The 26086-nt window shown below is 34.2% G+C and overlaps 1 protein-coding gene across 3 annotated transcripts in view; it reads right to left on the reverse strand.

Moving 5' to 3' along the window:
- The window catches only part of spg11 (SPG11 vesicle trafficking associated, spatacsin), a 40938-nt gene that overhangs the window by 4241 nt on the left and 10611 nt on the right, over positions 1–26086 (reverse strand). For all 3 annotated transcript variants that reach the window (XM_052597258.1, XM_052597257.1, XM_052597256.1), the window contains exons 14-37: positions 25708–25883; positions 23723–23918; positions 22705–22899; positions 21623–21729; positions 21367–21512; positions 19844–19996; positions 18081–18147; positions 17831–17996; positions 16605–16822; positions 16418–16526; positions 15494–15653; positions 15075–15347; positions 14782–14982; positions 13545–13652; positions 13292–13460; positions 11840–12054; positions 8623–8772; positions 6816–7353; positions 5506–5651; positions 4855–5059; positions 3951–4088; positions 1713–1846; positions 1528–1635; positions 66–234 (exon numbers count right to left, since the gene is read on the reverse strand). In XM_052597258.1, coding sequence (XP_052453218.1) covers positions 66–234; positions 1528–1635; positions 1713–1846; positions 3951–4088; positions 4855–5059; positions 5506–5651; positions 6816–7353; positions 8623–8772; positions 11840–12054; positions 13292–13460; positions 13545–13652; positions 14782–14982; positions 15075–15347; positions 15494–15653; positions 16418–16526; positions 16605–16822; positions 17831–17996; positions 18081–18147; positions 19844–19996; positions 21367–21512; positions 21623–21729; positions 22705–22899; positions 23723–23918; positions 25708–25883 — 4247 coding nt within the window. The remainder of the gene's footprint in view (positions 1–65; positions 235–1527; positions 1636–1712; positions 1847–3950; positions 4089–4854; positions 5060–5505; positions 5652–6815; positions 7354–8622; positions 8773–11839; positions 12055–13291; positions 13461–13544; positions 13653–14781; positions 14983–15074; positions 15348–15493; positions 15654–16417; positions 16527–16604; positions 16823–17830; positions 17997–18080; positions 18148–19843; positions 19997–21366; positions 21513–21622; positions 21730–22704; positions 22900–23722; positions 23919–25707; positions 25884–26086) is intronic.

Consider the following 26086-nt stretch of genomic DNA (forward strand, 5'->3'; position numbering starts at 1 on the left):
AACACATTTAATGAAGCAACAAGCAATACACACAAGCCTTCTCCAGTTTTGCAGTGTTTTCTCACCCCAGGGCTGTGATTCGATGATCTTGAGCTGCGTTCGAGCCGCTGCCTCGTGGTTTTCTCCGATCTCTCGACGCATGCTGAAACACAGAGCCACCATGTTGTGCTTCTCGCTGTCACCCGGCAGACAACGCTTGATGTAGTCCAACAGAGCCGTCTTCAGCCTGACGTTCTGTCTCACACACACACACACACACACACACACTTGTCTGGTCAGCTATCCTTGTGGGGACTCTCCATAGGTGTAATGGTTTTTATACTGTACAGACCGTATTTTCTATCGCCCTACACCAACCCTACCCCTAAACCTAACCCTCACAGGAAACTTTCTGCATTTTTAGATTTTCAAGAAACTTCATTCTGTGTAATTTATCAGCTTGTTTACCCGTGGGGACCTCAATTTAGGTCCCCACCGTGACACGAGTCCCCATGAGTCTGTGTGTATTCAGGTTTAAGTCCCCACCAGAATAGAAAAACAAGTACACACACACACACACACACTGTTTCAGATCTGAATGTGCTGGACATTTACTTATGGAGTCAGAAAATTCAGTAACATAACTCCACTTTCTTCCTCAGTATCTGAAGTTTAGATGCTTTGAGCACAGGAATAAACTACATTTTACAATATATTCACATCCAAATTTCTATCTCCCAATTTCTTTCTTTTTTTTCAGTTTTTTGCCCTTGCATTTCTTACATTTTTAGCAATTCTGAGTTCGTATCTCACAGTTTTTTCTCCCCACAATTCTGAGTCTAGATCTCACCATTTTGACTTTTTAGTTAATATCTTGCAATTCAATTGCAATTGACTTTTTCGCAATTCTACACATATAGCTTGCAATTTAGTTTCTATATGACAATTTCACCTTTTTTTTTGCAATTTGCAATATTATTTGCCTCGGAATACTGACTTTATATTTCAATTTTTATTTTTTCAAGAGTTTTTGTTCTTTTTAGTATGTAATCTTGCGATTTTTTTTTCTACCAATTCTATATTTATAGATTCAAATATATAAAAAAAATATATATATATATTTCAATTCTGAGTTTAGATATCTAAATTTTGACTTTCTTACAATTGTAAGTTTCAATTATTTTTTTACATTTTTGGTTCATATCTCGCAATTGTTCATTTTTCTTTTGCATAATATAAACAAAAAATTGCTACAAAAAAGTCAAAAACTTGAAGTCAAAATTCTGAACTTTTTCGTTGCAATTCTGAGATTATATTTTGCAATTATGTTTTTTGTTTCTGCCACAGAATAAAAAAAAAAAAAAAAAAGGTTTATTTTTGAGAGTTTTATTAATTCTGAGATTTGAATTGTGCAAAAAAAGTCAGAATTGTAAGAGATATATATATATATATTTTTTTTTTTTACATTTTACTGTCCCTTGGTGGAAACTATCCTGTACACTTCTATAACTTCTGTATTTTGTATGAGATTGACTCTCGATCTCTCACCGACTCCACCTTCTTCCTCAGCAGCATTTCGAAGCGATGGTTCTGATGGAGCAGATCAAAGATGTACGTCATCTCATTGTACCTGCCGATACCTGTGAGGAGACGCACCTGTGGAGAGAGAGGAACACTAGTGATCTTCCAGGTTTGGGACTGATTCAGAGGAGTCCTGGGCTTCATGACCTCACCAGGAGCCCGTAGCCGTCTCCGTGAGCCAGGTGCGAGTGACTCAGGTGTCTGGACGCCTGCAGGACCCTCACGATTCCCTCCATGTTACAGGTGAGACTGAAGCAGTCGTGAGCCAGGATCAAGATCTCCACAGCTGCACACAGACAGACCATTCACATCCACCATCACTTCATACTTATATGTTCACGAGGACATTTCTTTTGCACGAGCATTCACAGTTTAACTTCATATAATGTGAATAGACTGGTCATAAACTGAAATACACTAATTACAAAGGGATTCAGAGAAAAATGTGACCCTGGGGCACAAAACCAGTCTTGTCTGTTAATTTTCCGAAATTGAGATGCATGTATCATCTGAAAGCTGAGGATTAGTGAAAGTGTTTTTTTTAACATCGGACAATATTTGGCTGAGATACAATGATATGAAAATCTGAGGATGCAAAAAAATCTAAGTACTGAGAAAATCACCTTTCAATTTGTCCAACTTAATATGAAACAATGCAAATTACCAATCACAATAAAGTTTTGATACATTTAAGGAAGGAAATTAACAAAATATCTTCATGGAACATGATAATTACTTAATATCCTAATGATTTTTGGAATAAAAGTAAAATCGATCATTTTGACCCATACAATGATTTTTTTTGGCTATGGCTACAAATGCACCCCAGAGACGCAAGACTGCTTTGTGCTGCAGGGACACAAATAATTGTGTAAGACTAAAGCGAAAAACTACATTCAATTACAGTACATGGAGTATTAAAATAGAGATTACATATGCAATGATACAAAAACCAACAATCGATAAATAAAAAGTAAAACAGAAATGGGAGGAAAAAACTAACTATATGGTACATTACTGAATAAAATAAATAAAATAAATAATAAATTAAAACTAAATTATAAAATAATTTAAAACTATCACAAAATCATATAAATAAATGTAAACTAATAAAAAATGGGAATAGAAAACTATCAAATCTATGCTAATATCAAAAATAAAAACAATAAAATAATAATCAAGAATACATTTTTTAAATATAACTATATATAAATATAATAAAAAATGGGATACAAACACTATAACAGAAAAACAGTAAAAAAACGAAATCAATTTGTGAAAGTGCATTAAAGAATAAATAAAAAAATATTTAAATTAAAATTTAATTTCAAAAAAAAATCTAATAAAAATCAAATTACATGACCTTAAAATAAAAAAATAAAAACAATATTATAATATAAAACAAAACACAAAAAAATAGTAACTAAGCCAAATTTACCAAAATCTGGATTACAAAAACTGCAACTACAGTAATCAAATAACATGACAGTACCATACAGAATCAAAATAAAACAACTATGAACTAATCAAAATTAAATTGTTAACTACTGTTAAAACTAAATTAAACTGACGGTACATTACAGACAAACAAAAATAGTCAAATAAAATCTAAACTAATCACAAATGGGAAGAGTTATGTGTGTCAATAGCTGTGTCTCATTTAGAAGGCCACGTCCTCTGGAGGTCGAATCCTCTCTAGGATGCGTATATGGAGTGTCCTTCACCCTGGGATTAAACGAGACGGCCTTCGTAGGACGGACGGAAAACGAAACAGGAAGTATCACGTTGCTATGCCAACACATAACGTCGTTGCGCTCTCACACTTGTTTAAGAAAAAATTTTAAGGAAATTATTTCTAAATCTGGAAAGTAATTTGAAAAGAAAATGTTTTTATTTAATGTAATACAAGGGTTAAATAATAATTATTTCTCGCCCTGCTAGCGAAGTACTGTTAAACTGTTAAAAAAAAAAAAAAAAAATCACTAAACACTTGTAATCATGTTTACCACACTTGTAATTCAACTTTTAAAAAATGAAGAACTTTAAAGTACTTACATTTAAACACCACATCGCTTGTGTGTAGATCTGCCGCCGCCATTTTTTCAAATAAACAACAGTTATTTATGGCGACGCAAGGGATTGTGGGTTATTTGTAGCAGCGAAGGATACACCTCATGTATCCTTCGAATTCCTGTGAAAAAAGGTCGCATTCGAAGGTCTCATTCGGAGTGTGCTACTTGCTTTTCTGAAATGAGACAACCACGATGACGTATGCAGCCTTCGAATGCGACCTTCGGAGGGCGCAACCTTCTAAATGAGACACAGCTAATGTCCCTGTAGAGACTAGAGCATTGTGGGTAATCGTGATGAGTGCAGGGGTCAGGACTCACTGCAGCTGAGCTCTGACAGCGGGACGGTCGGGATACTGTCCATCAGATTGGTGCCGACCAGGTTTGGGTCTCCACACAGTTTGGCCAGCTGGAGGAACGTCTCTCTCCCGTCGGCTGGGCCGTACATCAGCCGCTCTCCTGCATACACACACACACACACACACACACACACACGAGTTTCCAATTACATATCAATTTTGAAAGTAAATGCAGCCTTGCTGAGTAGAAGCAACTTCTTTCAAAATAAAAAATTAAATACCAAATTACCTAATCCAAACTTTTGAACAGTAATGTATGTATTTGCATGAAAGTATCAGAAAGTTTTAATAATGTAATAATGAAAACCACAAAAATATGTACATAACATAAATAAACATGCACTCAAAGAAAATAAAATATTACAAAAAACGTGCACTAAAATAAAATAAACAAAATTAAAACAAGTAAAACTACAAAGTTTAACTTAATGAAAACTATAGACATTTAATTTTTTTAAAAATAAAACTATAAACCAAATTTAAATGAAAACAAAAAATACAAAACTTAAATGTAAATGATTTTTTTAATGAAAATAGAAAATCTAAATACAATTATAAATAAAAATAAAAACAGAAAATATTTTTGAAAAATTTATACAATTATAGAACTATGATGAAAACTAAATATCTAAAAAAAGAAAAATGAAAACAGGAAATATAAAATATAAAATGAAAAAAAAAAAAAAAGTACAAACAAAAATATAACAATATCAAATGATACTAAAATACATACAGCATATAAAAAAATTAAAAATAAAATAAAACAATCAATCAATCAGAAGCACTTCTTCTCTTTTTATGGCCATCATATTTCTAAAGAGAACTACAATGCAATAATCCCAGAGGAAGTGAAGCTGACTCCTCACCGGTTTCTCCCTCCTGAGACGAGGCGAGCAGACCCTCCAGCACGGCGGTGGAGACGAGACGGGCGACGGTGTCCGGCTGAAGACCCTGGACACTGATGAAGGCCTGAGCACGCTTATAACGGTCCACCTGCTGCGACAGAAGAACCTTCCTCAGAACCGCCTCGGGCTCCTCCGACGAGATCTCAGCGAACGAGCACTGCAGCTCCTGCACACACACACACACACACACCAGAGTCACGCTTCACACACACACGCTGTATCTGTGACCCTGGACACCAAATCCACTCAGAAATCATCTCTCCATTGATGTCTGGTTTGTTAGAATCAGACAATATTTGGCTGATATACAACTATTTGAAAATCTGGAATCTGAGGGATCAAAAAAATTATCTCTATCTTGAGAAAATCATCTTTAAAGTTGTCCAAATGAATTCTTAGCAATGCAAATTACTAATCATAAATTAAGTTTTGATATATTTACGATAGGAAGCTTACAAAATATCTTCACGGAATATGATCTTTACTTAATATCCTAATGATTTTTGCCATAAAATTAAAATGTATTATTTTGACCCTTACAATGTGTTTTTGTCTATTGCTACTTAAGACTGGTTATGTGCTGCAGGGTCAGGTCTGACCGATGTTACGCACCTTGGAGAGCTCGTAGAGGCTCAGCACTTGTTTGCAGTAACTCTTGCCGCTGCAGCACTGATCCACCAGATGTTTGAGCTGAACCAGAACCTGATCATCTGGCGATGGCACCACCACGAACGACGACAAGCTGCTCATGCTGGGAGCTTCAGAGAGAAGAGTCTGATGTTAGCATGTCGCTAAGCTAAGGACTAACTCTCAAAACTACATACAATTACTGAGTGAAACGTTTTTTTTTGTAATAATACGGAACAATTTTTAGTAAATTCTTTTCAGGGCTAAATAAAACAATAGTTTGCCGTTATAAATAATAGAGTACTGAGTCGTTAGCTTAGCAACATGCTAGTTAAAATCTTATAAGCATAAAAATACCTCAAATAAACAATTGCGGAGTAAAATGTTTTTTTTTTCTGTAGATTGTTTTCAGTACTGAATAAATGGTGATATTTACAATTAATAGTTACAAATATTAGTCTGCCATTAGCATGTTAGCTACAAGGTAATGCCTCAATACTCATAAGTACATAAATACATAAAAATATACATAATTACTGGTGGAAATGTTTGGTTCACAAATGTACACAAAAATAGGGCAAAGCAAAGTGCTTATTAATAAGACTTATTAATAAAGCAAAAAAAAAAAAAAAAACACTAATGAAAAATGTGTGTGAATTTGATTAAATTGCAGATATTTTTAGGGATATGTTTCAGTGTTAAATAAAATGAAGAAAATTCAGCTTTGCATCCCAGGAATAAATTACATTGTGAAATATATTAACGCTGAAAAGAACTACTTTAAATTGTAATAATATCTCGCATTATTTGTAGTATTTTTCGATCAAACAAGTGTAACCCTGATGACCATAAAACATTTACAACTGTTGAATTGTGAAAGTGCATGTAATATTAAAGCAAGAAGCCATATTTTAAAGTGAATTTATAACAGCTAAAGGGCGTTGTTGCTACACACGGAGCTTCACGGGGATTATTGCTTTAATAAAACAATGTTTCCATATACGTAGTAAGGTTTCACAAAATAAAACGGAGAAAATAAAGTGTAGTGATATTAATAAAAACCGTATTCTTCCACCAAACAGTGTAGCTCCTCAGAAACAGTGGTGGTTCTAATACAGTGGTTGCCGAGCAACACACAGAAGTAAACAAAGGTGTGTGTTACTTTGTAGCTAATCTACAACAGCTTTGAACACGGCTCAGCCAATCAGAGTCGAGGAGCGGAACTCTCGGCTGTATAATAGAATACTGATTAGCTAGCAGTGTTTTAAACGAGATCATGGGAGCAGATGACTCACATGATGGCAGACTGCGTCTGGTTTCTCCATCAGGGCTGTGAAGCTCAGGCTGCAGCTCTCCGCTCGCCAGACCACGACACTTCAGGACCAGCCACACGTCTCTGTGAAACAACCCGAAATACCTGCAGACGCGGCTGGCCTCGCTCACGCCCCCCTCGTCCAGCAGCTGCGCCACCAGAGCGGCCAGAGCCTGGCGCTCGTCCCCGGACAGCACACACTCGTCCTCGGCCGCCGGGAGCTCGGACACACTCAGGTGAAGCGGGTCGTCCAGCGCAGCCATCCTGGAGAAGGAGAACTCCCTGAGGAGGCTCTGGAAGGAGTCGTGGGACAGAGCCGAGGGAGCGAACAGACTCTGGCGCTCCAGAGCCGTGTGCAGCAGCAGCCAGCGGATTCGACTCTGCCACTGACGCTTCTCCAGCGCGGCCAGACGAGAGACGGGGAGCGGAGGATCACACAGAGACAGCCAGTGACCCGCCAGACCCAGCAGCAGACAGCGCTCCTGCAGATGATCCAGCTCCGAAGCGGACTCCAGCGGCTCCTGAGCGGGACAACACCACATTCAGTACAATGATAATCCTTCTTATTGTTATTACTAGTACAATAATTATTTTGATCCCCCCCCCAAAAAAAAATCTAACAAAATAATTATCATAGTAAGATTTCACTGTAAAATAAACATCTTACACTTAACAAAATGTCATTATTAAATAATTGTTACTAAAATAATTGTTATTACCAAAACAAACAAAAACAATAATACAAATATTTCCAAAACATCAAACAAAATAATTGCTAATGCTAGATTTCACTGTAAAAGTAAATATCTGATACTTAACATAATAATAATTTATTATTACAAAAACAAATCTAACGAAAAAAAAAGGTCCAATGTAAGATTTCACTTTAAAAAAAACATCTAACACTTAACAAAATGTTATTATTATTATTACTAATTGTTACTAAAATAATTATAACTACCATAACAAATGATAATTATATTACCAAAACATAAAAAAAAAATTAATAGTGCAAGATTTCACTGTAAAATAAACATTTAACACTTAAGAAAATAACAATAAATAAATAATACCAAAACATTTAACAATATAATTGCTAATGTAAAATTTCAATGTAAAATAAACAAAATAATAATATTAATATAAATAATAATATTAATATAAATAATAATAATAATAATAATAACTACAATTATTTCTATAATAATTAGCATATAATATAATATTTAGTATATATTATTATTACTAGAGAAATATAAATAAATAACTGTGAAAGAAACATTTTTAATATTTAAGCAACATGAAAAAATTATGAAAAATTATAACAACAAATATTTCATATAATCAAAAAGGAACCAATAACAAATTTCCCTCTATAAATGTAAATATTAACATTTTAAAACAGTCAATTTCTAATTTAATTAAACTGTGTTTTTAATAAAACATTTAATTGCTGACTAAACTCTGATAAATAGTTTAAAACAATGTGAAATTATCATGTTTTTATTTTTGACAGCAGTAAAGCTATTTTGCAACATTACAATTTATCGTGCATCCCTACATAAACATGTAAATTATGACATGATTTTAGAATAATTTCATATTTCACACAAACAGGAAGCTTTTTAGTGCCAATGCAACAAAATAATGCAAATAAAGCATACGATTGACAATATGATCTGTGTATTGTCACAGAGGATCATGGTAAGTGTAGTGTGGATGCACAGCTTCATATCACAGGTGAAGCAAGCATCATATGAGCGTCTGAGCAACAGAAGAGAGAGCCTGACCTCAGCCTGAGACAGGAAGAACTGAGAGGCAGCTTCGGGCTGGACGCGGTCCGTCTCCAGCTGCTCGTGACATCTTCTCCAGAAGGCCAGCCGTGTCTCCTGTCTCTCCCACTGTCTCTTCTGCTGGTGAGCGCACAGATCTCGCAGCAGCTGCGCACACAAACAGAGAGGAAGCTCCTCCATTAGCTGCAGCAGCTTACAATGCCCCCTAAAGGACAACCTGAGCTTCTGGAGCTCATCTAAAAAATTCAGAGATCCACCATTACACCACAAACCTGTGATTATCTCTCAATATGACCACTAACTAAATAAATTCATGTCTTCATATCACTGCTACTGCAAAAAATAACTAATAAAAGAAAATAAAAATATAATAGTATTAATATAAATGATAAGACATTTAATATAAATATAAAAAATATAAATAATATTATGAAAAATATAAAAAATAATATTAATAATATTAATATAAATTATAATACAATTATTGCTATATTACTTACTATACAGAATAATATAATTTGACGACAAAAATAAATAAATACTACTAGTACTAAAAAACAAACAAAATGTTACCATTGTAATATTTCACTGTAAAAAAAAGTTATTATAATAAAGAAAGAAAATCTTACTCATATTCTTCTTTTTCTTATTATTATTATTAAAATAAACAAAGCAATATTGCCATTGCTATAATTTGCTGTAAAACTAAATTCTAATATTGAAGAAAAAAAAAATCAAGCATAATAACATTATTAATGTAAAAAAATTATATTATTAGGAAATATTATTACAAATAAAATAAAATAAAAAAATAAATTATGCAAAGAAAAAACGAATTTTGCAAAGTAGCATTTAACTATTAAAAATATACAAAAATCTAAATCTTACTCAAAAAGGGAAGAATAATTTTGTGAAAAGACAATATCTAAATTACGTCTCAATTTTTTTAAACGTGAAACAATTGAGCTTATATTTTGGCAGAAAACCACATGGCAATATTAAAACGTGATAAATCGCACCAAGCCAAATTGTGATGTGACGTAATGTGCTTTGTAAGTGATTATAGTCACAAAATGATCTTTTTGATGATGTTTCACAGGAAGGTTTTTTTAATGCAGATGCATCCAAATGAGAAGCAAACTGACTGATGTTTTATCTGTGTATTTTATTTGTTTCTTGCACAGATTTATGGGAAAAGTAGTTTGTAGGAGTATGATGTTGGCAGAGGTGTCAAGTAACGAAGTACAAATACTTCGTTACTGTACTTAAGTAGAAATTTGGGGTATCTATACTTTACTTGAGTGATTATTTTTCAGCCGACTTTTTACTTCTACTCCTTACATTTTCAGGCAAGTATCTGTACTTTCTAAAAAAATAGCTTCGTTACTGCTATTCATTTCGGCTTGTTTTCATTCCGGCTTGTCATCATTAAAAAAAAATCCAGATAAATCGCGCCATCCGGATGGAGTGAATTTGATTGTGGTTGGTTGAGAAGTATAAACATATACCATTCCGACACCCTATTGGTCTGTACGCGATCCATCGCACCTGCACGTGACACAAATCACATCACAGTCCAGCCAGGACTTAGCCAGTTTTGGGTTCGTTTATCAAAAAATATATTTCTTTAAAGTAGGGTTGGGTGTGGAACCTGTATCCGATCGCCTCAGAGTCAGTTCCCTTAAATTTAATTTGAAACCGGCGTCAGACCGGTCTCCCGTCTTTCAGCGCGCTCTTCAATCCGCAGACCGCGAGCGGAGCAGCGCATGCGTTGCGCAAACAAACAGAGGAAACAAGGTATGCGTTTATCGATAGATTGTTAGAATATCCGCATCTGTGCAGTTCTTTGTCATAAATACAGTTTACAAAAGGTCACGAGGAAGCAGTCGGTTTCTCATCTGTAAAGTTTTCACTCATCACACCACAGCCGTTTCCTCCAGCGAAAATCTAGCCCTTAACACATATGAACGACCACATACTTTAATTACACTTATTTTTAATATACTTAATTTAATCATACGTTCTTTATACATACACTACTGTTCAAAAGTCTAAGACACGTTAGTATTTTCACTTAAAAGAATGTAGGCCAGTTATTTATATATTTTGCTGTCGTGTGTCAGTATAAAATATCAGTTTACATTTCCAAACATTAATTTTGCCGTTGTCAGACTGCTTGTGCATTCAAAATCGCACTAGATTATTATTAAAATTAATGGCAAACTGATATTTCTTACTGACACACTACAGCAAAAGATATAAATAACTGGCTTAAAACCCTTTTTTGGGGTGAAAATACTAATTTTTCCATAAGACTTTTGCACAGTACTGTATTTTAAAAACGAAATTGTTGCTACTTTATAAAGAATGAGCATACAGTAATTCACAGACGGATTAAAGACAGTAACAGACAGCACTCATCTTAACTAAATATCAGAGTGAGTGACAGAGATACAGTAGAAACATTATGTGTGCTTTTGTATTAAATAATGACCCAGATTGTGAAATACATTTATTAGCCTTAGATTAAGGGAAGCATAACTTGAGAAATGAGAGCATCCAGGGTGAAAGCTATGGATTTATTTTAAATATTTGTAATGTTCTTTAAACTTATCCATAGTTTTTTTTTTTTTTTTTTTTTGTGGTTCTTTTTTTTTTTTTAAGTATTGGTTCAGGCACAGTTTAGGTGCATAGCAGATGTACCGAATACAAGAAGCTATCAATCAAGAAGGTATCAGGATTATGACTTATTTTTCAGTTTTAGTTTTTGATTAATCACTTGGATTAATCATTCATTTTGACAGCACTATAATGTTTATTGTAAATAGACAGCCATACAAGTGTAATTGTCACTAAGTCTGCACCAATGTTCTTGTCCATTGCCCTCGCAGATTCCTGCAGCTAAGCTTGGATGTACAGTACATTTACATTCCATTAAAGGTTATTGATATTTTGAGGAGGTGGGGTAGTGCACAATAGGCCCCTGTGGTGCGGCCTAAGCTTTTGTTCTTAATGGCATTTTTCCCCCTTACATTACTTTTACTTTTATACTTTAAGTAGTTTTTTAAACCAGTACTTTTACACTTTTACTTGAGTAAAAAGCTTGAGTTGATACTTCAACTTCTACAAAAGTCTTTTTAAACCCTAGTATCTATACTTCTACTCAAGTAATGAATGTCAGTACTTTTGACACCACTGGATGTTGGTGGCTGACCTCATTAATGATCAGGCAGTCGAGGGGCAGCTCGGCCAGCTGTGCGACGCTCCTGGCCTGTGTGAAGAGGCCGAGGTCCTGCAGCTGCTGCATGATGGTCCTGCACTCGTCCTGCAGACCTGCGCTGGAGTACTGCTCCAGCAGACACGCAGACAGAGGCACAGGAGTGTCTGACAGCACCTGACTCAGCTGACTGAGCTTCCTGAAGTCAGGACCTGCACACAGAGGAACGTCTGGATCATCACTGTGATCTGATGATGGTCTCTGCTGCTCACCGAGACTGCATCTAGATACTCCGAAACGTTATCGCAATTTAGATTGAAAATACATTCTTTTCATATTGTTATAGTTTCAGTTTTCATTTTGTAACCTTTCCTGTTTTCATTTTCATTTAATATTTTTGTTTTTTAACATTTCTTGTTTTGACTTTCATTTAATATTTTAGTTTTTTTAATATTTTCTGTTTTCATTTTTAATATTTTAGTTTTTTATATTTCTTGTTGTCATTTAAATGTTATATATATTTTTTTATATTTCCTGTTTTCGTTTGATTAAATATTTCCTTTTTTTAAATATTTTTGGTTTAAATTTTTTTTTTTTTTATATTTGCCGTTTTCATTTTCATTTTATATTTTAGTTTTTTATATATTTCCTGTTTTCATTTTAATTTAATATTAATTTTTTTATTTTTGGATTTTTTTATATTTCCTTTATAATATAATTTTTGTTTAATTTAAAAAAAAAAAATCTGTTTTCATTTTAATTTAATATTTTATTTGTTTTATTTTTGGATTTTTTAATATTTCCTTTTTAATATAATTTTGGTTTAATTTAATTTTTTTTTTTCTGTTTTCATTTTAATTTAATATTTTATTTGTTTTATTTTTGGATTTTTTAAATATATATTTTCTGTTTTCATTTCAATGTAATATTTTACTTTTGGTTTTTGGTTTTTAATTTTTTTTATATTTTCTGTTTTCCTTTTAATTTTATATATCTAAATTGTTTTAATATTTTCGGTTTTCATTTTAATTTATTTTTTTATTTTTTCAGTTTTAAATTATTTTTAATTATTATTAGTTTTAATTTTTTTTATATTTTCTGTTTTAGTTGTAATTTTTTATTTTTTACATTTTCGGTTTAATTTAAAAACTTTGCATTTATACAGTAAAAACAGTAATACTGTGATTTTTTTATTAAAATTGAAAGTTAATTATTAAGCATTTTCGTTTTAAGAGCAACTTTTTCAGTAAACCACTAGTCTTTCTCCATGCATACTGAAAACAAACTGAACCCTGACGTCAAAACCGAGGTACGTAATTTAAATTGTAATAATTTTTTTTTTGTATTTTTGATCAAACACAACTTTTTCTTTCAAAAAAGTCCTAATTCTTCCAAACGTCTTGTTCCCCAGTGCTGAATGTGTTGTAGAGCAGGAGGTGAGGGTCTGACCGTTGGATTTGAGCAGGCGCTCCATGTCCACGAGCAGCTGAAGCAGCCGGCGCAGCTCGTACTGAGTCCTGCTCTGCTTCAGGAGCGTCAGCAGCAGAACCGAAGCCTGAGACTCCACCCACTGAACCGGCAGCACATCTGAGCTCAACACCACACTGCTGCTGCGCAACTGCACACACACACACACACACACACACACACGGGGTCAGCAGGGACCAGCAGACGGAGCCTGAGTGACAGCGGAGAGACTTACATTGAGCAAACACTTCTGGAAGTCCAGCAGTTTGTCTTTGGCTCGCTGATAGTCTTTGTAGTCGGAGCAGAACTCGTACATGTGCAGCATGGAGATCAGCGGAGACTCCTGCCAGAGACAAGCGGGAAATCACATCTGACACACTTCCTTTCAAAACCTTCTCTGTTTTGAGGAAATTAATACTTCAATTGATCAAAAGTAACAAACGTTTATAATGTTACAAAAGATTCTATTTCAAATAAATGCTGTTCTTTTGAACTTTCTTCATCAAAGAATCCGGAAATATAAAATGTAGCATTGTTTCTACAAAACATATTGACTGAAATAAGTTTAACAAAAAGTATAATTAATAAAAAAAAAATACTATTAACACTAAATGTTCATAATATTAAAATAACACTGAACAACATATTTATGTAAAAAAGTAAGATGAACACCTGCAAATTTATTTATCTTAAAAACTTAAGTGAAAATTGAATTTTAAAAAATTATATAAATATAAGGTTTATAAATATAAAATCTAAGCTAAATAGAAAAGAATAAAATAAATTACAGAAACAATACATTACTTAAACGTAATATATAAATTATATTATATATAATACTAAAATACATATTTATGTAAAAAAGAAAAATGGAAAAAAGTCAATTACCTTAAAAAATTATGTATATATGTATATATATATATATATATATATATATATATATATATATATATATATATATATATATATATATATATATATATATATATACATACATATATATATATATATATATATATATATATATATATATATATATACACATATATACACACACACAGACACAGACACACACACACACACGTACATACATAAAACGAAAACAAAGCTAAACAAAATATATTACAGAAAAGGTACTCAAAGACAATAAGATTACTAAAATGTAAACTAAATTAAAATAAAATCTGTAATTAAAATTAACTTTTCTAAATAAATAAATAAATAAATACTACAATAATATATAAATAACACTTAAAAAGCACTGAACAATATATTTTGTGAAAGAAACATGGACACCTGCAAACAAATAATATGATAATTTTACATAAAATATAATAATATATTGTTGCCAATAAAGTGTATAGATGAAAAATATAATAGATGCTAAAATTGTTGTGCATGGCAAAGAAACTCCTCGTGCTCTGCATTTCAGTTCCAGACCAGTAGATCTGTCCAATCAGAGAGCCTCTTACCCTCTGGAACAGCTGGAATCCACGAATCAGAGGCCTGATCTTGCTCCTGCACAGCAGCGTCTTCCACAGGACGGAGAGATCGTGGAGGTTCCACACGTGATGGGCGGGGCTCTCCTGGATGTGGGCGGTGGCTTCCTGAGTGACATCATCGCCGACAGACGCCAGGATCCACACGCAGAGACACTGCAGCAGCTCGGCGGCCTGTCAATCAAACCACACACACACACACACACACTAAGTAAGTAACTAGTTGTTTCCCAACACTGAGAGCATGGGATCGGTGGAGCTCAGACCTGATGGCAGGCCGCCAGCACGGACAGAGCAGGACTGCGCTGACGGACGGCTTCAGACAGCAGGAACCTCCAGGGACTGGGCTTCTCCTGGCTCTCCAGCAGCACCTGGAACAGCTCTCTGGGGGGTTCGGGGCTCTCGTCTCGGGGGAGAGCACGAGCGACGCTCCCTGGATCCTCCAGAGCCTGATGGGAGCCGGTCGGGAGAAGATCTTGGAAAGCCAGAGAGATGTGCGACTGCAGAGCCGGACTGAAACCAGCTGCCAGAGATCTGACCTGCACCAACCAGCAGAAGGATTGGGAGTTGTGAATGTGATGTAAAAAAAAAAAGTAGTTATTTTAATCACACTGTTTATAAAATCAATATAATGATATATGCACGTATATATATACACATATAAATACAGGTGTAGCGGACACACCTGTTGTAGCGGATAATTGTGCAGCTGTACAAACAACAGGAAGTTGAGCCACTGTCCGTCACGAGCACAGTCCTGTGGGAAGGCGGGGCTTAGAGGAAGAGCGTGCAGATGACAGAACTGGACAGGAAGTGCCCACTCCTGCGCCGCCTCGAACGACGATCTGATACAAACACAGAAGAACACACAAAAAATAGAAATGCTGCCTTGTCAACTAAATTAATTAAAATGAGTTGAAGTTGAAGTACTAAAGCTGACATAAAAATACATTAACACCAAGTATAAATATATGAAAAAAAAATCTAAAAATGACAAAACAACATGATAAAATTACTAAAACTAAAAAAAAGTCAATATATAAAAATATATGCAACAAATTTAAATGCTTTTGCATTTTCAACAATGATTTTGGCCTGAAGAAAATTCATTTAAATGTCACTTTATTTTTTATTAATTAAATGTGTTATTTTGTTTAGATTCATTAAAAGAAATTCCAGAAAATAAATGACATAAAAATAAGTTAAATCAAAAATAAATATAATTTCCTTGTGTGGAATTAGGGACAGAATGGCAATAAAAAAAGAAAGTGTGTTTTTGGTCAACAGTCCAAAAGACATCAAATAAAGCGCATCTGTCATAAAACGTCCCTCACGCGGCTCCGGGGGTGAATAAAGACCTCCTGTAGTGAATCCATGCGTTTTTGTAAATTAAAATATCCATATTTGCAAATGTTATAAATTCTGTTTTCTCGGATGGATGTCTTTGGACGTATGCGAAGAAGAGAAGAAATCAAACATACCTAGGATGCTTTCAGGGTGAGTAAAACATAAGCGAATTTTCATTTTTGGGCGAACTAGCCCTTTAAATTCCATATTAGTTAAATAACAAAAATCAATTCCTCAACATGTTTGTGTGCAGCACACTGACCGACAGATGCCTTTCTTCTCCAGAGCGTCTCTGACGGCCGTCTCCAGATGAACCAGCAGCTCCTGAGCGCTTGGCTTCTCACCGCTGACCAGCTTCCCGGCCTTTTCCACTGGAACAGAGAGAGAAGTGAGCGAGCGCTCTCTAACAGAGACGAGACGAGACTGAGTGAGTGCAGTGCGTCAGGTACCGAGCGTCTGCCGCAGTGAAGAGACGTCTCTGTGCTCCTCCTCTGTGCACGTCTGAGTCCAGAGTCTGAGGATGAGGTTCAGCACACAGAGATCCACCCTCAGCTTCAGGCTACACACACCCAGCAGCTCGCAGAAACACACACACGCCGCCGACACACACGCGCTGCTGAAGTTCAACAGGCCCAGCGAGTACGCCTGATCCGCAGCCAGAGACACCCTGATAACACACACAAATACACTGCATTATACATGTTTTTTTTTTGCTAATTTGTGATGATAATTAGTGTGCACAGATGCACTCTCTCGCTGTATTTATTTTCTTCACATTTTAATATTTATTAATACATAATATATAAATTTGAGTTAACATTTTAGAAATTGTTACATTAGTGTTATCATTATTATTTAAATTAATGATTGTGTATTTATTCTATAAATAAAAAATATTTAATTCTATATTTAATCCCATTTAAATTCTATAAATAAAACATGTTTTGTAGTTAATTTGCTAAAATAATTTATTAACACATTATAAAAAAATATACATTGATTATAAATATATGCGTGTATAAACACATATTATATAAATAAAAATATAATTATAATTTAATATACAATTTATACAACATTTATTTATATTTATTTTACATGCATATTTTATTTTTTATATGCATTAATTACTATACAATTTATATAACATGTATTTATATTTATTTTACATGAATATTTTATTTTTTATATGCATTAATTACTATACAATTTATATAACATGTATTTATATTTATTTTACATGCATATTTTATTTTTATATGCATTAATTGCATTAATTACTATACAATTTATATAACATTTATTTATATTTATTTTACATGCATATTTTATATGCATTAATTGTTAAAATGTTTAGTTTATTTAGGGGAAAAATCTTCAGAGACAATTAATTTTCACAATATTTTGCACTATTTTTTTTTTCAAAATTAGTATTTTATAGAAAAAATATTTGACATATTCTGCATCATTTACATATCCTTAACTTTAGATTTTTAAATATTCTCAATAAGTTTTCTGAATATAATTGTATAATTACACATTACATGAAATGTTATATATATATAACTGTATAGTTGGGATGTTTTGGATGCTAGTTTACAGTGAAAGCGTGACTCTGAGGAGAGCATCGTGTGTGGTCTGAGCGGTCAGCTGTGTCTCTGAGAGCTGGACTCACTGAAGCTTCACGTTGCTGCAGTCGATCAGCTGCTGCGTGAGGAAAACCCCGAAAGCGAACGCCGGCCGTCCGTGACTCAGGTAATACAGGAAGTCCAGATTCTCAACGACGGCGAACTTACTGACGAGCTGAGAGCTGGAGAAGTGCGGCAGCTCGCTGGACGCTTCTGGAAAACATCACAAACACACACTTCAGTCAGTTAAACAGGAGCATCTCACAGTGTCCTCACAGTAACGTGTGGAGCTCCTACCGCTGCCGCCCGTGGCGTTGGCCGACTGCCATCCGAACAGTCTGGAGGGATCCAGAGGATGCAAAGCCTGCCGATGGAAGAGCACACAATGCATTAAACTCCTGCTGTCATCTCCTCACCATCTCACAGCATCAATCTGCTGCATCAGATTCACGTGCTTCTGCACGCTTGTCTGACTATGTTCAATAAACCATCAAATCTCTAGTTCTGAGACCATCGAAATCCAAGTGAAAAGAAAAAATTATTAAGTGAGATGAAGCGTACATGCACATAAACACACACACATTTAAAATTAAAATAATTTACACTTTGTTTCTATACTTTCTAAAAATCATTAACATTTTCTAAAATCGTATTGATACTTAAATATCAATTAATTGTATATCTATCTATTTTATTTATGATTTTTATTGAATATTTTGCATATGCACACTTAATAAAATTATATTTTTTTAATACTAATACTCATATTAATTTTATTGAATTAATTGACAGATATTTTTTATATATTTCAATAAATGTCTGGTTATTTTACTGGAATCTCATTTCAAAAATTAATTGTAAAATGTGCATCTATATATTGTATGAATTATTAACATTTTCTAGAAATGCATTGATGCTTAAATATTTATTTAATTGTATAGAATTGCTCACACAATTTTAGATATTAATTCAATAAATATTTCATTATTTTAAGGAAATTAATTACAAGAATTAATGAAAATGAATGAATTTCCAGTAAATTTATTATAGTGTCTATTCATATATGAAATTTATAAATAATTAGCCTTTTAAAAAAACTGGTTAATACTTATATATTTAATTAATTATATACAATTCTTTACATATACCCCTATATATTAATTCTATACGTATTTGGTTAATTTACTGAATGTTAATTTAAAAAATACAAAATTCCACTATATTAAATGTTAATTATATATATATATATATATATATATATATATATATATATATATATATATATATATATATAAAATGCAAGCGATCTGAGAAACACTGAAGCTGATTTGAGTGGAAGACATGGATCTGTTTCCAAAAAATACCTGCTAAAATCTGCTGAAGATTATTTTGAGGATGGAGTGTGCTGTTGCTGAAAGTAATGAGCTGAGAATGAATGATACACGCTGCAGGCGGTAAACACACACACACACACACACACACACACACACAGATGGACTCACTCTCACTCTCAGTGTCCATTAGAACACAAGCGGCTGTGTCTGATCATTTACACTCATCAACATTAACTTCAGGCTCAGCAGAAATGCTTCAGAGCAGCTTGCGACTCGATTCGGTTTATTAAACAAATACTGTTTCTGAGCACTTTAACAACAGAAAGATGCAATTATGATGAAATACTTCTGCAAAGAATTCACTTTCAGGGCTCAACAACTAAATAAAGGTCAATTCTTGAAAATTAATTTGCAAATTATATATATATATACACACACGTGTGTGTGTGTGTGTGTGTGTGTAATTTAACGAAATTAAATGATAAATTATTATAAAAAAAATATAATGCGCAACTTCTTTTTAGCCCTATATACTATTTATTAGTGTATAAATTTTCATGTTTTTATACATTTGTTTATTTTTTGTTTTTCTACTGTAAGTGTGTGTGTGTGTTTGTATAAACTGTTGTTTTCGCTTGCAAATCACCGTTCACAGGCTTGTAATACCTGCAGTACCGTATTTTATCTGAAACAACGTGTCAAAAGCTGTGAGGGATGCAGCAGTACCTGCAGGAGGTGGTAGAGGGACACATCGCAGCGCGGGCCGCTCTGAGGGAACAGGGCCGTTCTGAGTTTGGGATATGCACCGAGGGCCATTCTCAGCAGCTGGGGGTCGACTCTGCTCAGCGGGTCCTGACCACGCTCGCCCTCGCGCACGGCCTGCCAACAACACACACAACATCACACGGAGATGAGAAGACACTCTCGGATTAAGAATAAGACCAATGCAATCTTCATGGGTGATGTGACCTAAAATCAAAACCCCAATCAATCAAACAATTTATCTCCATTATGAGAATTTTATTTAAAAAAATGTTTTGTCCTTGTAAGGTTTGCACTGTAAATATACCAAACTTTTAATATGTGATTTATACAAAAATTTTATGAAATAATGGATTCCTTTTATTTTAACTTTTTTGCAAAAAAAATAAAAAAATAATAATAATAGTGTCACGTCAAAAGTAGATAATAACCAGCATCTCTTACAAACAAAACACATTTTAAATATTTTAAAAAGTAGAAAATAACTCTTGCAAATGAATATTATTTTTAAAAAATGTAACGTGAAAGGTAGAAACTTGCATCTCCTGTAAACAAATGTTTTAATAATGTCGTATCATCGGCCCTTAGCCGTTATAAATTCACTGTAAACCACTGCTTCATGGGGCTTATTGCTATTATAAAATGGTGAAAGTTTCACAAAATAAAACCGACTAAATAAAGTGTAGTGATATTAATAAAAACAGTATTCTTTCACCAAACAATGTAGTTCCTCAGAAACAGTGGTGGTTCCAATACAGCGGTTGCCGAGCAACACACAGAAGTAAACAAAAGTGTATGTTACTTTGTAGCTAATTTACAACAGCTTTGAACACGGCTCAGCCAATCAGAGTCAAGGAGCGGAACTCTCGGTGTTATAAATGTAAACAGAACACTGCTGATCAAATCCAAACGTTGCGATGCCAACCTGCTACTGTAAACAAAAGCTGGCTACACTTAAATTTCCAGGTTCCTCAGCGGTGGAAGTCGTCATAGTTGGGTTAACTTAAAGAGCAATGAATGGGAGAGTACCACAAATATATTCTGTCCATCCCCATTAGCTCAAATAGCATGACAAAAGGGAAAAAACAGAGAGCGACTGATATCAAAAGAGAAAACGATGATTTACCGTCCCCTCCCATAGACACCCTCGCATTAGCCTTAACTAGTGTTAGTGAAATTTGATGCAAAGAGGATATAGCGCAACAAATAGTTGTAACAAATATGAAAAGCTTGAGGATTTACGACGCTGATGACTGTCAAACTGTCATCACAAACTTGTGAAAAGGGTCCATTAATACAATTACAGACGTTTAGCAGAAGTGACGTACAAATGAGCACAAAGGAAGTAGTAAAAATCAACAAAAGAGCAACGATACGCAAGTAGATACGCTTTAACAGGATAAAAAAAAAAAAAAAACATAGGAAAATTCATGTTTCGATTTCTTTTGGATGAATGGTCGAGCACTAAAGGACAGAAGCAGGAGGACCTGGTCGATGCCGCCCGGTCTGAACATGATGGTGGAGAGGGCGAGCAGACTGTGACCCTCCAGTAACATGCTGCTGATGCTGGCTTGACTCCCGGGGAGCAGAACCTGCGCCGCTGTCAGACTGGCCCCGAACACCCGCTCCGGCTCTGAAACACCACACACACACACCGCACCGCACCGATCAACTCCTGCACAACACACACTACAGCCTCGCTTCACAGTCATCTACAACAGAATCACATAAGAACACGCTCACCTGTCAGGTCTCTGGTGATTTTCTGTAATTTCAGCATCATCTCAAACCAGGGGAAACTCTCCAACAGGTTCCTGTCGGTCAGGAGCGGGCAGTTCCCGGGAGTTAACCTGAACGACATGAGATGAATGAGATGAGACGAGGCCCGAACGCCCTGCTGAAATACAGCTATTCATCTCTGGAAAACAGCTTCATTTAAATAATAATCAGAATAATAATAATAATAATTAAATGGAAAGGAGCTTCCTAAAATGAATGACTAATAATAATATGAATTACAAAATAATTAAATTATAAAAATAAAATGAAATTAAACAAAAATGTATTAAATAAAAACTAATAAAAAAAGAAAATTAAACAAATGATTATACACACTGTATTTCGGGAAAAATCTTCAGAAAATTAATAATAATAGAATTAAAAAAATAATAATAAAGGGGAAAAATAAACAGAAATAAGTAAAATCAAAATAAATGCATGACATAAAATATAAAATAAATGTAAGAGATAAAAATGAATTAATAATATCAATTTAAAATACTGATTTTTTTAAATTACATTAATATAAAACAATGTACAAAATAAATGTTATATTTCATAGCATCATAGAAAATGCAATAAATACTAACATATAAATTTTTTTTTTTTTTTATAAAAAGATATCAAAAGTAGAGCTAAAACAAATAAATAAAAAAATGTGTATATACACACACATAGAAGTTAATAAAAATGACAATTGCTACAATGTTTACAGATGTTACTGATTTTGATAATGAACAGAAATCTACATCTGCATCCTAACACAAGTTACTATCACATTTGCATTTCAACAAAGTGATATTATTAAAATTATTATTATTATTATTCTCAAGCAACAAAAAACGGTTTCTTGATTTAAGCAATGCCACTCATTAGAACGTGCATAAACTATGAAATACATTTGATTTTTAATTTATTTTATCTTTATTTTGACTGGTTTCAACAAACCTTCCCTCTGGAGCAGTAATCTGGCTTTAAGCTTGAAACAAAAGAAGATTGGAGATTGACGGTGATGATTCTGGATATCCCAGCCCTGCTTCTCTCACCTGTAGTGCTCCAGGTAACAGTAGAGCAGGTACTGCAGGCTGTTCTCCAGACAGTGCAGGACGAAGCGCTGGTGAAACTCCTGCTCCTGTGGCACAGGAGGATCCTTCCCATGATGCATCACTCCTCCGGCCTGACCCAGTCGCCAGAGCAACTGCTGGAAGTCCTCCAACTCGGACTGCACAAACAGGCCCTGACTGAACACAAACAGACCAACATCAGTGCTTTCAGGTCAAATATAGTGAAAATGTGTCGCGACTCTTTCTTGAATCGATTCTGAGCTTAGTTTTGAACAGCAGATGGCGCTGCATGCTTTAGAAACGGCCGTACTCTGCTCGTTTCCAAATCCTTAAACTTGATCCTAAAATAATCATTCATAAAATTCGAAAAGGTTGAAGCGAATTACAAGCATTCTGAGCCTTGGTGAAATTACACAAGCGCACTTCTTCATGAGCATTTGAGTGTGCGGATAAAAACTAGAGTAGAGCGCCATCTACTGTTAAAAGCTAAGCTCAGAATCAGATTGAAATCACAATGCATTCAGAAGAAATCACAAATCGATTCTGCATTGATTTATCATCTCAGCCCTAGTCAAACGTGACCCTGGAGCACAAAAGCAGTCTATAGGTACTGGGGTATATTTTTGTAGCAATAGCCAAAAATCCTTTATATAGGTCAAAATTATCCATTTTTCTTTTATGACAAAAATCATTAGGATATTAAGTAAAACTCACATCTCATGAAGATATTTTGTAAATTTCCTACTGTAAATATATCAAAACTTATATATGTTTTGCTAAGAGCTTCATTTGAACAACTTTAAAAGGTGATTTTCTCAATGTTTAGATTTTTTGCTCTCTCAGATTCCAGATCTCAGACAAATATTGTCCTCCTAACAAACCACACATTATAAATGGAGAGACGATTTATTCAGGCGTTGAATGGATCTCTATTTCACTAAATTAACCCTTATGACTGGTCTTGTGGTCTGTATCTGGTGTGAATGTGAGCGGCTCTGACCGGGCGAGCAGGTCCAGGATCTGATCCCGCAGGTAGCGTCCGCAGCGGCTGTGGTGGTTGATGATGTGTGGTGTGAGCGCAGGCCAGCAGGGGGCGTCAGCCGCGGTCGAGCTGTGAACCCACGCCGAGGCTCGGACACCATCGTGAAGAGAGGTGAGATACGACCAGAGAACAGAGGCATCCCACGAACCCTGAGCTACAACACAACAAACACATCCTTAACATCTCTTCCTTCAAACCGACTATATTTTATACATATATAGTCATTTAGCAGACGCTTTGATCCAAATACATACATATATTTACATATTATGTACATTTATTTTACATACATATAAATATCACCTTAAAATAAAAACCAAGAAATAATAATTTACATTTTACATAAAGAAATTAAGCTTATAAAAAAAGCTTAATTAGCTTTATGCAAAATTTTATTTATTATTTCTTTCTTTTTATTTTGAGGTAAAATGAAACCTGGATACGTTATTGACAGGTTTGTGATCCTATTTGAATATAATAAGCTTGATAAAAAAATGTAATTAAATAAAATTAAGTAATTCATACTAATAATAATTAAATTAAAACGAATCAAATTAGTAATTAATTTTAAAATTGTCTTTCATTTTTTCAAAATGTAAATTAATTTTATAACCTGCCTTACTTTTTTTAAGTCCTCCGTGAAAAAAAAATATTTCTTTATTATTTCTTGCTTTTGAGTTTGAGATGATTTATGACATCTTTTGAGAAATTAATAAAAAACTTAATAAATAAAAGAGTTCTGTGTTTCAGAAATTTATTTTAACCTGAAAAAGTCATTACTTTCCATAAGAAGTAATCAGTGTTGAGAAGGTAACTTTGGACATGAAATAGGTTACAGATTACACGTTACCCTGTTTAAAACGTAATCCGCAGTGTAACTATTTCAACTGACTACATTTCTACATTTCTAATGGATGTTTTCAAAAATTAATCATTTTGAAACATTTAAATCATGCGGTTTACCATAGTACTCAACACTGATTACTAAAATCCTTCATAACTTGCATTAAGTTATTAAAATTGTAATATTAAAGCACAGCCACCACAAGATTTTAGCACTTCTTCACACTTCGAGACCGTTCTGAGGTTAAATACAGGTTTAATATCATACCATAAAGTAGTTTAATGGCTATGATACTGTTTTTAAATTAAAATCTTTGCGTAGCTATGACAGACACACCGACATCTTACAATGCCTTGGAATATTTTTAAATATATTTAATATTTTTAGCTATATTTTTAAAATATAAAGCATATACATAAACAAACAAAACAGTTATTGAATGAGCATGTGTCTTCTTAAACTCCTGAAACATTGAAGTCACTGAAATTTCTGAAAGAAATCAAATAAATCTATACGTGTATTTGCGGTTTAAATCGTTACAATTTTCGTTATTAATTCAATTACACATTTTTCTCAATAACTAACGGTTCACGGTTACATTTATTTTATAAATGAAATGACGTGTCCCCAAACACTGTAAGCAATGCAACTAGTTACTTTTTAGGGAGTAACTCATTACTGTAATGCATTACTTTTAAAAGTAACATTATACAGCCGAGAGTTCCGCTCCTTGACTCTGATTGGCTAAGCCACGTTCAAAGCTGTTGTAGATTAGCTACAAAGTAACACACACCTTTGTTTACGTCTGTGTGTTGCTCGGCAACCACTGTATTGGAACCACAGCTGTTTCTGAGAATTCTGTTTTTATTAATATCATTACACTTTATTTTGTGAAACCTTACTACGTATATGGAATAACAGCTTTATGAAAGCAATAACCCCTGTGAAGCTGTAGTTTGCAGTGAATTTATAACAGTTAAGAGGCCATGTTACGACGTGGTTATAAATTCACTGTAAACCACAGCTTCACAGCGGTTATTGCTTTATACCCCGACACTGTTTGTGTGATCACTGAAGCGTGGAGCGGTGATGAACTGACCGGACGGCTGCAGTCGGGACAGAAGGATGGAGCTCTGCGTGTCTCTGTCCCAGTATCTGACCCAGTCCAGACGCACAGGATCCAGTAGAGAGCTGCAGGAGGACGAGTCCGGCTCCTGTGTGATCTCCTGCAGCAGACGCCTGCTCTCCGGATCAGACCGGCTCATCTGAACAACCCTGGAAACACAATCACCTGCCATTTACAAACTCACTGCATAGCTTTGATTTATTAGGGCTACTAAAGTGATTGAGTCAAGAGCAGTAAGGGATTTTCTGTCTTTTGTTGCTTGATTAACATCAGTGACTCGGACAATAGCAACTAAATTACGCCGCTGTCCCTTTAAAACCGAATGCATGGATGCAATGCATTAATACATGTC

Source organism: Carassius gibelio, chromosome B25 (genome assembly GCF_023724105.1).
Source record: "Carassius gibelio isolate Cgi1373 ecotype wild population from Czech Republic chromosome B25, carGib1.2-hapl.c, whole genome shotgun sequence".
NCBI classification, from domain to species: Eukaryota; Metazoa; Chordata; class Actinopteri; order Cypriniformes; family Cyprinidae; genus Carassius; species Carassius gibelio.